At 62.3% G+C, this 12,006-nt stretch overlaps 1 protein-coding gene across 6 annotated transcripts in view; it reads right to left on the bottom strand.

The window, feature by feature from the left end:
* Window positions 1-12,006, bottom strand: part of MROH1 (maestro heat like repeat family member 1) — a 98,326-nt gene that overhangs the window by 2,410 nt on the left and 83,910 nt on the right. For 5 of the 6 annotated variants that reach the window (XM_070481878.1, XM_070481882.1, XM_070481881.1 and 2 more), the window contains 12 exons: window positions 11,539-11,693; window positions 8,295-8,460; window positions 7,540-7,736; window positions 3,700-3,837; window positions 3,122-3,236; window positions 2,399-2,545; window positions 1,965-2,153; window positions 1,441-1,596; window positions 1,234-1,368; window positions 1,058-1,160; window positions 922-987; window positions 109-422 (listed from right to left, as the gene is read on the bottom strand). In XM_070481878.1, coding sequence (XP_070337979.1) covers window positions 337-422; window positions 922-987; window positions 1,058-1,160; window positions 1,234-1,368; window positions 1,441-1,596; window positions 1,965-2,153; window positions 2,399-2,545; window positions 3,122-3,236; window positions 3,700-3,837; window positions 7,540-7,736; window positions 8,295-8,460; window positions 11,539-11,693 — 1,653 coding nt within the window. In that variant the 3' untranslated portion in view covers window positions 109-336. The other variant, XM_070481883.1, reaches the window with a different exon arrangement.

The raw sequence follows: 12,006 nt of genomic DNA, 5'->3' as shown, positions 1-12,006 counted from the left end.
GTTCCTGACCACTTCCCCTCCCTCACTGAATCTCCCCAGACAGCAGGGGACACCCTACTGACCTGTCCCAGAAGGAAAGGCTGCGTCATCGCACCCTACATCACCTGCTGAGGAGCAAAGGGCTTTATTGGCAACTGAGTGGGACACTGACTGGCCCCCATCCCACTTGGCCTCCAGCAGCCTCCTTGAGGGGCAGGTGTTTGATCCCCACAGGGGCCAGGCGGCTCCACAGTCTGCTCTCAAGCAGGGGCTCCTCAGGCCTGTCTCGGAGGTTCAGGCCCAGACACGGCCTGGGCTGGTATTGCTGGTGGGGACAGCAGCGCCGCTGGGGGAGCCTCAGGCGAACTTCACCAGGCGGCCCAGAGTCTCGGCGGCCTTCATGCGCACGGCGGGGGCTGGGTCCTTGAGCAGGAGCTGGAGTGCTGGGGGACAGGGAGCTGCTGCCAGGGGCGCCTCTGTGGCACTTTGAGAACTGACTCTGAGCCTGGGGTTCCCGCCATCACCCCCTAACGAGCTGTGGCTAGGGCTGCTCCCGCCCCCTTCCCGGCGCACCGAGCCTGGGGGGCCAGACCTCATGATGCACCCCCTACTCTGTGCGTGGGGCCGCCCGCCCACCACCCTCCTAAGACAGGCCTCTGCCGGGAGGGCTCAGGAGCCAACGGAAAGATAGTTTTTCCTTTTTTAGTGTTTTTTAAGCTCTTTTGGAACAGTTAAGAAGTTTCCGTGAATTACTAGAGACGATGAGGTCACCAGTGACAGGGAAAAAATCCTTGAAATCCAGGAAAATCACTTAGTCCCCCCTGGTGCCCACAGGGTCAGCAGGGCCCTGTGCAGCCTGGCAGATTGAAGGTGGCGGGGGGGCCTTTGGGCCCCTGACCCCGTGGGGGGGTACATGTGCATGGACTTGGGTAGGGCGCTCACCCGCAGTGAGCTGCTCCAGGTCCACTTGCAGCCGGTGCTCTGGCTCTACATGCAGCACCAGGAACCCTGCAGGCAGGGGTCAGGGTCAGGGTCAGGGTCAGGCATGGGCTGTGGAGGCTCGAGGGGTGGCACTCACCCGTGAGCATGGGGGCAGCAGCACGGATGTCCTCCCAGCTGCTTTTGAAGTAGAACAGGCTGGTGCTCACCAGGCGGCCCAGCAGGTCCGGGAAGTGGTGCATCTACAGAGAGGCTGTCAGCCTGACTCCCACGCACACACGCGCACACGCACACCCTTGCAGCCCTGCCCCTCACCAGGTGCTTGCAGGTGGTGTTGAGGAATTCACCAAAGTGCAGGCTCCAGCCCTCCTGCAGGTGCTTCTGGAAGGCGGCCGCCAGCTCCTCACACTCCAGGTTGGGGCCACACATGCGCAGGGCAAACCTGCAGGCCTGTGGGCACAACACTGAGTCCCTGAGTCCCTAAGCCTGGCTTGGCCCACACACCTCCCACTGGCTACTCACACCGGCCACAGGCGCCTGGGGGTCCCGCAGGTGCAGCAGCAGGGGCGCCAGCCCACCAACGACCTGCTCCAGGAAGACATCCTCACAGTCCCCATGGCAGGCCTTGTTGAGATACCCAAAGAGGCGGATGGATGCAGAACGGAACTCCATCTTCTCCTGGCGGGGGGCAGGTGTCACCCAGGGGGGCCTCCCCAGCCCTGCCCACCAGTTGGTGCCAGGCCCTGGGCCCCTTCCCTATGCCTTCTTCCTTGTTTCCATGCCCTGGACGCTGTCCCCGCCTGGCACGGGCTTGGAGGGCTGGGGCTCGGGAGCAGTGATAGGGAGGCTGGCAAGAAAAGACCCCTCGCAGGGGTTTGGGGAGTGCTGGGGGCCCTGAGCCGCACTCCAGAGGATCTGTGTGTGCGGTGTGGATGCACGGCTTGTGGGACCCAGGGAGCTTAAGGCTCTTGAGGAAGAGTCAGGGAGCAGGTGCTGGGGTGGGGATGTTAGGCCATTGGGTGCCCCCCGCTCTCTGCCTAGCCTACACTGTCAAAGAAGGGCCGGATGCGGATGGCAACATGCAGCAGCACAGGGCGCAGGTCCCGGGGCTCCACCAGGTCCAGCAGCCTCGCAAGGCCCACCATGGCCTCCAGGGCCACCAGGCTGTGCCGGTCGTCCCCGTCGTCTAGCCCACCGATCATGGCTGTTAGGAGCTGGGGGCCATGGGCCCGAACCTGGGGATACCCTGCATTCAGTTGTGTTCCCAGGTCAAGCCCTGCTGCCTGTCACACGTCATGGCACAGTATGATGCAGCCCCCACCCTGCAGACTTGCCCCTTCCCCATACCGCAGCAGTCCAAGCTGCCTCTATGTCCATGCCCACCGCCCACACCGTGTCCGCTTGGGTTTCCTCACTGTCAACCACAGTTATCCTGTCCATCCTCCATGGGCAGGGCTGATGGGCTGGCTGGTTAGCTCACCTTATCGGGGGAGCTGGAGGCGATGTTGGCTAGGCCACGGAGCACCAGCCGCCGTACACTGGCACATGTGTCCTTCTGCCGGGCCGCCAGGTTGTCCAGCAACGACTCCAAAAGCATCAGGTCATTCACCACGTTGCTGTTGAGCAGCTGGAGGCAGAGGTGCTGGGGACCACCCACTCCCACTGACCCCCAGGAGCTTGCCCTACCCCAGCCAGCCGAGGCCCAGGCCACATCCCACTTAGATGGGCAGCAAGACTGCCCCCAGCCCCTCCCACACCACTGTGCTGCTGGGCAGTCCCAGTCCAAGGTCGTTGTGAGGAGTGGACACAGCAGAGGCCAGCTGAGGGCCTCACGGGCAAAGGCTGGGCTCGTGGCCTCCCTTCATCCTCTTCCCTAACTTGTGTCCACGGCCCAGGCATGGCCCCCATTGCTGTGGCCTTCCTTGGGCAAATTTTAGGCATTGTCAGCCACTAGAAGCTACCAAGGGAGCCTTGGGGGCCCTGGCTGCTGGCCTGCCCCACTGAGGGCCCAGCAGTGCTTCAGGCCAGCACAGGCTGTGCACAGCTGAAGCCTCCCTTCACTGGGCACAGTGTGGCCCCGTGACTTCTGCACCCACCAGCACCAAGTGGGGGCTGGGCAATGGCTCTGGCTGGCAAGGACAGTGCCCGCCTGTCGGAGGCTTCACCCTGCCCTGCCAGGCCTCTTCTAGCAAACGGCTCCTACCTCAGCAAGGAAGGCTGTGGAGGTGACCCTCTGGATCTCGTAAACACTGCTCTGTGAGTTCACGAGCTCCTTCATCACCAGGGGCAGCCGGGGGCCTGCAAACTTTGCCATGGCACTGAGGAAAGAGGTCACACGGTACAGGGGCTGAGGCCTCAGGCTGCTCCCCAGCCCACCCTGTACGGTCAGAGCCCTCTAGCTCATGAGCCCCTCCACCCAGCTGCCAGGCCCTGCGTGTCCTCCCTCCCTCTCAGACGCCCCTGCTAGCCCTCCTCTCCAGGCCTCTGTAGAGGGGCCTCCCCGCCCCCCACCAGCAGTCAGAGCACTGAGCACACTGCTGCCTTCCTGGCCTCCCCATTTCACATGCCACGTGGGGCCCCAAGCTGGCCCTCAAGGCCCATGTGCCACTTCCTCACACTGGGCACACTGGCTCAGGCAGCTCAGTCCCCTGCATGAGCCAGTGGGGGTCTTCATCTGTGCCTTCCTGTGGTCCCATGGCCCCCAGATGGTGCCTGGACAGGACCTGGCCTGCTAGAGCTCAGCCAGCACTGGGATGGTGTGCGCAAGTGCAGCCTGCTGACCTCGCCAGCCGGGCGACGCCCTCCTCGTGCCCTGCTGACGTCCTGAGCAGCTCCCAGGCTCCCTCCAGCTCCATACGCTGCACCACGTCCTCATTACCACCTCGGAGCAGCATGGTCTGCAGGGCATCCACTGCGGAGCTGTGGGAATGCACAGGGGTGTGGGCTTGGCTGGTGGGGGCATGGAGCAGAGGCCCTGGTGTACCTCTCCACTCTGCACCTCGCCTGCACACACAGCCGTGCTCTCGGGAGGGCTGTCCCAGGGCTGCCTGGCTGCGTACTGCCTGCAACATCCCATAGGGAGCAGACTCTGGGTGACCTGCTGGGACATCCTCAGCTCGCTCTTTTCTCCAAGCTGGGCCCCTCTAGGTGGCTTCCACCCGTCTGGTCTCAGGCCGTGACACTGCACCTGACCCCCACCCCTGTGAGGGCAGGTGGGGGCTCTGCAGGCAGTGTCCCCAAGGCCCTCTGGAAGCAGGCAGGGCCCTCTGGCACTTTTAGGGTCACAACCAGCTGCTTTTCCACTTGCCTTAAAGACCTGCATTTAATTTAAAAAAAAAAGATGAAAATGAAGAAAATCCTTCATAAAAGTGAACCCAGAGGGCAGGCTGGGGGTCAAGTCCTGCCTGGGGAGGGCACGAGGCCCCCTGTCAATGGGCTGGGTGGAGCAGAGGCCTCTAGGCCCCAGAGCCAGTCCCTACACCCGCTCTACTGGGACCCAGGGCTGCAGCTGTGGCACAGACACGTCTGGCCTCACGGCTCCTCCTGGCACCTGGCCTGCCACATGTGGGCCCAGCCCAGACACTGCCGGGCATCCACAGGGGCCAAGTCCACAGCCCAGGCCCAGGCCTGGACCCCTACGCAGCCTGTCCCTGTACCTCAGAAGCCTCGGCTCTCAGTGTGCATGGCCATGCCCACCCCGGGAGGCCCCAGAGCCCCGTGGGAAGGGACAGGAGGTAGGACCCTGCTCCACTCCCAGACACTCGACACGACGCAAGTGAGGAAAACACCCGAACGTGGCTGAGAGCTGCAGCGGCTGATGGCGAGTGTCCCGCTTTGTCCACCAGCTCAGCCAGTCGGGGGTGCTGGGTGCGGGCTGTGCCCTGCTACCCCCCTGAGCCCTGCAGTCCTTGGCCCTCCCATCTCCCTGCAGGAGGGGCCAGAGCTGACAGGGCCCAGCCAGAACTTAGCATCTGCCCGTCGCTCGCGTAAACCCTCCCCCAGCTCGGCGGAGGCCCTCAGCACTCCTGGGGCCGCAGCAGGAGCAGGACCCCATGACAAGGTCTGGGGAGAGGGCAGCGTCAGCCCGACACCCGCAGAACTTCACACCAAAGCCTGTGGCCAGAGAGATGGCTCATCAGGGTTCTCAGAACCACGCAGGGAGGGCCTGGGGGCCACACCACGCGCTGACCTCTCCTCCCCACATTGGCCACCGCACACATCAGGCCCCACACCAGTCTGCAGATGCCGAGTCCACGAAGATCATCCCCAGGAGCTCCTGGCCCAAGGGGAGACGTCCGCACACAGGGCGGTGCACCAGACATGCCAAGGGGACAGACGCAGCCGGCAAGCATGTCCTGCCCAGCGCTAGCTGACACACACTCTCCCATGACACAGACGGCTTGGTGGCTGGGGTGCAGGGGAATGGTGGGCCTGGGGGACAGGTCTTGCTGGCTGCACCGTGGCCTCACACATGGATCTGGGGAAGTGGCAGAGAAGGCACTGTGTGACAGGCTTGTTTGGGACCCTGTACCTGCGGTCCTGTGAGATTTCCAGGCTGGCCCACACAGGGAGCGAGGACCCAATCAGGCCTGAAGGTCTGCCACTGAGGGGACTCAGGGGGTTCGGCAGCCCGGAAGGCAGATGCTGGCAGCCTCCCCCAGGCCAGCATCATGAACACAGCCTGCTGCCCTCACCCTTGGCCCAGCCCTGTCCCCATGGTCATTCCTAGGTGGCATGAGGCCTGTGGGGGTGTCAGCAGGGGAGCGGCCTGGTATCTGCCTACAGCTGGACAGGCTCCCAGTGAGCCCTCACTGAGTGTCCGTGGACTGCGCCCCCTCTGGGGCTCTCTCCCCAGAGAGAAAACACTAGCAGGCAGCTCCTGCTGTACTAGGAGCCCTGAGATGCCAGCAGAGGGCCCAGACCCCATAGGGCAGACCCTTGAATGTAGGGCAGCCCAACACTGACTGCAGGCACAGAAAGAACCACTTTGGCCACTGTGGTCACTGGGCGGATGCCCACGGTGTGCCACTGAGGGGTCACCCACAGCATGAGCGGGACCAGTCACTGGACCCAGGTCCACAAAGCCACACCAGTCCTGGCCAGTTGCTGTGGTACAAGCGAGGGTCCAGAGCTCCACACCGCGCTCCAGGCCTCGAGGCTCAGTTGAGGTGCCACCTGGACCAGGGGCTCTGCTCCAGGCTGAAACCAGCACGCTCGGACTTCTTGACCAGTTTCAACAGATCACCAGTGGTGAGGCGCAAGGGTGGCACAGGAACACGTGAACCGTTTACATGAGGGAGGGGGCTTCTTGCCAGAATTTTTGTGGATGTGGGTTTGCCAGGGTCTGACTCGCCAACTGATGGCTTCCATCAGCCGAGACCTGTGCCTGCTCTGCCTGCATCCCAGCTCAGGGCTGGCAGCCCAGGGGCCCCGGCGGGGGCGTGGGGTCTGTAGCCACCAAAGCTGCCAGGCCGGGGAGCTAAGTCTCGGCATGCCAGGCCCAGGGCTGGTCGGGACAGTGTCCGCTGGTCCGTTCACATTTTCCACTTGGTCTGTGCGAGCTGGGCAGGCCCTGGCACACAGCCTCTGCTAGAGTTTATGAGCTGGTCCTGGGGAGCTGCAGCCTTGGAACGGGGTGGGGCGAGCTGACACTCTCCCCTGTGTGTCCCCAGCCCAGGGGCACATCCAAGCCCCATTGCTGGGATGGGTTGGGAGGCAGCCCAGGCTCACGGTTCCTCAGGCACATGGCCCCAGGATGGCAGCTTCCTCTGTTCACCCTGTGGCCCTAGGCGGCTGTTTGGAGCCCTGGGGTGCCACCATAGTAGGCCTGGGAATGGCCTCAGAGGCCAGGATGGGCAGGCAGATGTCCAGGCTGCAAAGCTCTGAGCACACTGACCTCAGCAAGAGGCTCCGCCCACCCGTCCTGGTCTCGTGCCCCAGGACCCAAGATCCACTCAGCAGAGACCCAGGATCCCAGACCCCAGTGAAAGCTGAGACAGAAGCTGCCTGCACAGGCTGGTGGTATGGGGGGCCTGGCATCGAGCCCTCCCTGCAGGGCTGGGGGCCGACCTAGGCGGGAGGTCCCTCAGGGGAGGCAGTGGGGCCACTGCAGAGTTTCTGTCTGAAGGTGTGGCCCTGACTGAGTGTAGGAGGAGCTAGAACTCAGAGCTGAGGACCAAGGTTGCAAACACAGTGCTGTAGGCAGGGGCTCACTCCAGGCCCGACCCGCTCCCCAAACCCTCCCCATACCTCCACCTTTCACAGAAGCCACCCCTCTGGATCTACCTGAGCATCCCCACAAGGCCCCCGCGGCCACACAATGCCCCAGAGACTTGCAGCTGCCTTCCCCAGGGTCCCCATCCCCAACCTGGGGGAAGAGGCGAGAAGGGACGGCCCAGGGAGGCCGTGCTCCCAGCAGGGAGAGCCACAGACATCACCGGGGGAGGGCCAGCTCCTGGGCTAAGCCCCCACCACCTGGCCAGCCCTTCCTGTCATCTCCCTCACCGCTCATGGGAGCCAGGCAGCCTCGTGGAGACACATACCGGAGGCACGCACAGTGGGGCACAGACATGCTTGTGCTCAAACAACGGCGCTGGGGGCGGCAGGCATGGCCCCAGTTACCTGCAGGGCTCAAGGTTCCTGGGGGCCAGAGCCGAGCAGGCGCTTCTCTTCTCCTTGGCCTGCAGGTTCCGGGGCAGCTGGACGCCCACGGTGCAGCTGATGCGCAGCAGAAGCGCCACAAACAGCTGGGGGTAGAGCTCCAGCACCGCAGGCCCGGACGCCGGAGCTGAGGTGACCTCGTGCAGCGCACAGGTGGCCTGGGGACAGGGGCTGCCTCAGGCTCACCATCCCTCTGGGGCCGTTTCTAATGAGGCCGGCCACAGTGAAGGCTGAGCCCTGACCTCAGGACCTGAACTAGCCCATCGCCCCTTCAGCATGCACCCCGGGCATCGAGGGTCTTGGTTCTGGGGAGGAGTGCATCCCAGAGGAGGGTGCAGCCCACCAGCTCGGCCTCAGGGAAGGAGCAGCATGGGGACCGTGGGGCGCAGCCTTGGGACCAGCCTCTGACCAGCTGCTCTTAGTCCTCAGCAGGGAGGAGGAAATTCTTACAGCTGCTTTACTGCCGAAAACGTTGCCAAGCCGGGTTTATTTTTTTTCCGTAGGATGAAACACAGTGCTCTCCCTTGGGGACCAACACCTGTGGGGCCTTTACGAGCCTAGGCTCGGAGCTGGCCAGCTCTGGTGCCCCAGTCAGCAGCCAGGTGCCTGTGGGGTGCCCCCAGGCCACCTGTGGGGTCCTCCCCCCAGCACTGATGCAGCCCCTTGCCAAGCCCCCTCAAAAAGCCGAGAGAAGGGAGAACGGGGCCCCCACTCACTGCGAGGGGCAGCAGCGTGGCCACGCGGTCAGGAGAGCAGCTCAGCAGGAAGGCCCGGCTCTCTTTGAATGGGACGTCTCTGCTCATCTTCTCCAGGAGCAGCCCCAGGACCTGCGTGGTGAGGCTGGGCTCCACGGCCAGTGCCCGCCACAGGGTGCAGGTGTGGCTGGAGCAGGATGGGAGGATGGTCACATTGAGGCCACTATCAGCCCCAGCTCCATGCCCTCAGACATGCCCACCAGACTCAGCTCCAGCCAGACAGGAAACATCATCCTGACCTAAGATCTGAACTCATCCCTTCCTCTGACCCCAGGGGTCCTTAAACAGGCTGCCGAGTGGTGAGCAGGGCTGGTGATAAAGGGCAGGGAGAAGCTCTCAGCCTTACAGAGGGCCTGGGGGAGTGGGAGGGGTCCCCTTGGAGCCGTTGGAAGCAAACACTAGCCTTTCTGGAGGAGGCAGCATCACCCCAGCCTCAGGAGCACCTACAAATCATGTTTCCAGAGCAATGAGCAGTACGCGGCCGATAAGAACCAGGCACACGTGAAGTTGGCCCCGTAAGTGAGGTCCATGGAGCCCATGCACAGAGGTGCTCAGACATGGGACGTGGCTGTGCTGGCTGTGTTCACAGAGAAGTGACAACCATCAAACAGGAACTGGAAATTCTAAAAATAGACGCAGCAAATTTGAAAGAGAACAAATAGCCCTTTAGAAATGAGATGTGTAACATGATGCTTGGTGGACGTACTTGGCACCAGCCTCGATACAGCAGGAGAGAGAAATAACAAACTGGAAGATAAATGGAAGAAATTACCCAGAAACCAGCACAGAGAAAGATCACGGAAACTGAGAAGACAGAACAAGAGATGCGGGCGGTGAAACAAAATGTCTGACCGATGTTTGGGGGGCATCCGGGAAGCAGAGGAGAGAGAGAGTATCTGAAAAATGTTCAGAACTGACAACAGGCTCAAGAAGCCCAGCTGCCACCCAGCAGAAGGAAGGGAAAGAAGCCACCCGGAGCCCACGCCCAGGGTGTGCGGGTGGCAACAAGGGAACGTCGTGCGCACATTGGAGAAGAGCCAGCGACTTCCTCTGAAATGGCAGCACTGTTTAGACTACAGACGCTGGAAAACAACCATGTGGGTCCTACATGCACTAAAAGAAAATACTTGCCAAACTAGAAATCCAGCTCTACAAAAACAACATTCAAGAAGGATGGCCAAATAAAGACACTTTCAGGGAACGGAAGCGGAGAGTTTACCACCAGCAGACCCTCACCAAGGACATTCTGCAGGATGCATTGCAGGTAGAAAGGAAGTGACGGAGACCGAGATGCAGGAATGAAGAGCAAAGACCCCAGTGCTCAATGTGGACAGACGCACACGCACCAGGGCGGCGAGGACACGAGCACTGGCAGGGACACAGGGTACGCGTGCAGCTCAACTGCTGGGCGCCATCCACCTGTGCCCACAGCAGGGGCCCGCAAACTCTGGAGACACTTGCCACATGGTTTCCAGGCCTTGGGTGGCTCTGCTGTGGTGGAACGAAGCGACCACAGGCCCCACTGGGCACAGAGACGGGCAAGCTGGACCAACAAAACTGCACTTAAGGTCACTGAAATCAGGGTCTCACATGATTTCATATCAGTGCAATATTCTTCTTCAGTTTTTTTTAACCACGTATAAGTGTAAAACCAACTCTTAGCCCACAGGTTGTACAGAAACAGGTGGTGGACGGGACTGCGCCGATCCCTGACCTAGGGCAATTCCACTCCTATAAACAGACAGTGTGGTGCTCACAGCAACACCACACAGCGGGAAAAGAACGACGAGAGCCCCGTGCACCCAGACAGCGTGTTGTGTAAAGGAAGCTAGAAGAAAATTATGTGATTCCATTTACACTGAGTTCAAGATCAGGCAAAATGCATCTCTGGTGACAGCAGTCAGACAGCGGCGACCTTTCAGCAAGTTTCAGCCGAGGGGTGCACGGGAGCCCACTGGGGGCTGACTCTCCTCTGTCTCCCCTGGGGAGAGGCCAGGCCCACAGCAGGGGAGCTCGTGGGCCAATCACAGCGCGTGCGCGCCTCTGTGTGTAAGCTGTGCCTCCATGGGAAGGGAGCAAGGGAGGAGCGGAGGGCAGGGCAGTGAACCTGTGGCAGGGCCGCATGCACCCTCTGCATCAAGGATTCCTGATGACGACTGCTGTGGGCGCAGAGGCCCGGGCCGCCTGCAGGGCGCGAGCTCAGCTTCATGAGGTGTGACTTTTAGGGCAACCACTAAACGAACAGAAACAGAGCGTACAACTTCCAAATCAACTGAGTGGAAAAGTGAAAGTACGAAACAGACCCTGTGAAGTTCAAAAAGAGAAAGAAAGAAGATGAAGCACAAAGAGCAGTGAGACGGGCACAGACCCAGCCAGCGGGTGTGACCCACCCACAGCAGCAGGAGAGGAGCGCGGCCACCGCTCGGCCCAGAGCAAGGCTGCTGCGCCAACGGGGAGGAGCCACCAGGCAAGCGCTAACCAAAAATGCACCCCCGCAAAGGGCGTGCCAGGAGAGCAGAGGCGCCGCCCCAGAGAGACGAGACACCGTAACTGTGGCACCTGGCAGCACCCCTCCAAGCATCTGAGTCAAAGCAGAGCCGACAGGAGTAAAGGGCCAGCCACCCCCTCCCCGACAAGGGTCTCCCCACAGCGGGGACGGCACAGAAAGGCAGGACCAGCAGGCCCTGCACCCTGGAGATGCCGGGACCACAGCAATGGCCACAGGTGGCCTCGGCACAGGTCAAGGTGCCCCGGGGGCGCTGAGGGAGACAGGAAAGACAGAGACAGGCCCCAGGCGGGGAGAAGTCCTGCCCTTCAAGGGTCACTGCTGGGAGCTCAGGAGCTGGGAGTGTGGGCTGGGGAACACGCGGTACACGGGGGTCGAGGACCCTTCCCTGGCTCAAAGATGGGGCCTGGCCGAGGGGTCCGCTTACAGATGATGTGACACCCCACAGAGAACAGGCTCTGGAGACTGCATGGCAGAGCCTGTGAGAGCCAGCCAAGGGCACCCACTGACACCGGGGGCCGACAGAGTGCCTGCTGGGCAGCACTGGGCCCACTGAGGGTAGGCACAGCAACCCCCGGCCAGGGCCTGTCTCCCTCCCAGCCTAGACCCCGGGGACGCGCAGGCTCCCACGCAGAGGAGCTGGGGTGCAAAGGCAGGCAGCGCCCCATCCACCCCAGCAGGCTGGCGGGCACTTGGTACCTGTCAAAGGGCAGGGGGCTGCCCAGGAGGCTGGAGACCACGGCCGTGCGGTGCTGGGACGCCAGGAGGTACACGCTGTGCTGTGCAGCCTGCAGGATGTACTCCTCTCGGGTCTCCTGGAGCTTGGAGCGCAGCACACTCACGATCTCGGGCACCTGCAGGCAGATGGCCACGGCGGTCAGGCCAGACACACCCCTACGCCAGGAGCTGTCCCGCTGTGGCCAGAGCACAGCAACCAGCCGTGAGCCCACTCGCCAGGTCCGTGGGGCAGGCAGTCCTGTGAGACCCAGAGCTCCCTGCTGCTGGCCCCAACAAGGGGAGAAGGCGGAGCCTGGCACCCCAGGGACCCAGCAGCTGATAAGCTGGAGGACTGGAACAAGGACACAGATTCCACGCAGGAAGTGACAAGAGCCCAAGGGGGCCCCCTGCGCAGCAGAGGAGCTGCTGAGGCACTTGTGCAGCCGGGGT

The sequence above is a fragment of the Equus asinus genome, chromosome 12, assembly GCF_041296235.1.
Source record: "Equus asinus isolate D_3611 breed Donkey chromosome 12, EquAss-T2T_v2, whole genome shotgun sequence".
NCBI lineage: Eukaryota > Metazoa > Chordata > Mammalia > Perissodactyla > Equidae > Equus > Equus asinus.
The sequence above is the reverse complement of the archived record's forward strand: the minus strand, read 5'-3'. Positions and strand labels throughout refer to the sequence as shown.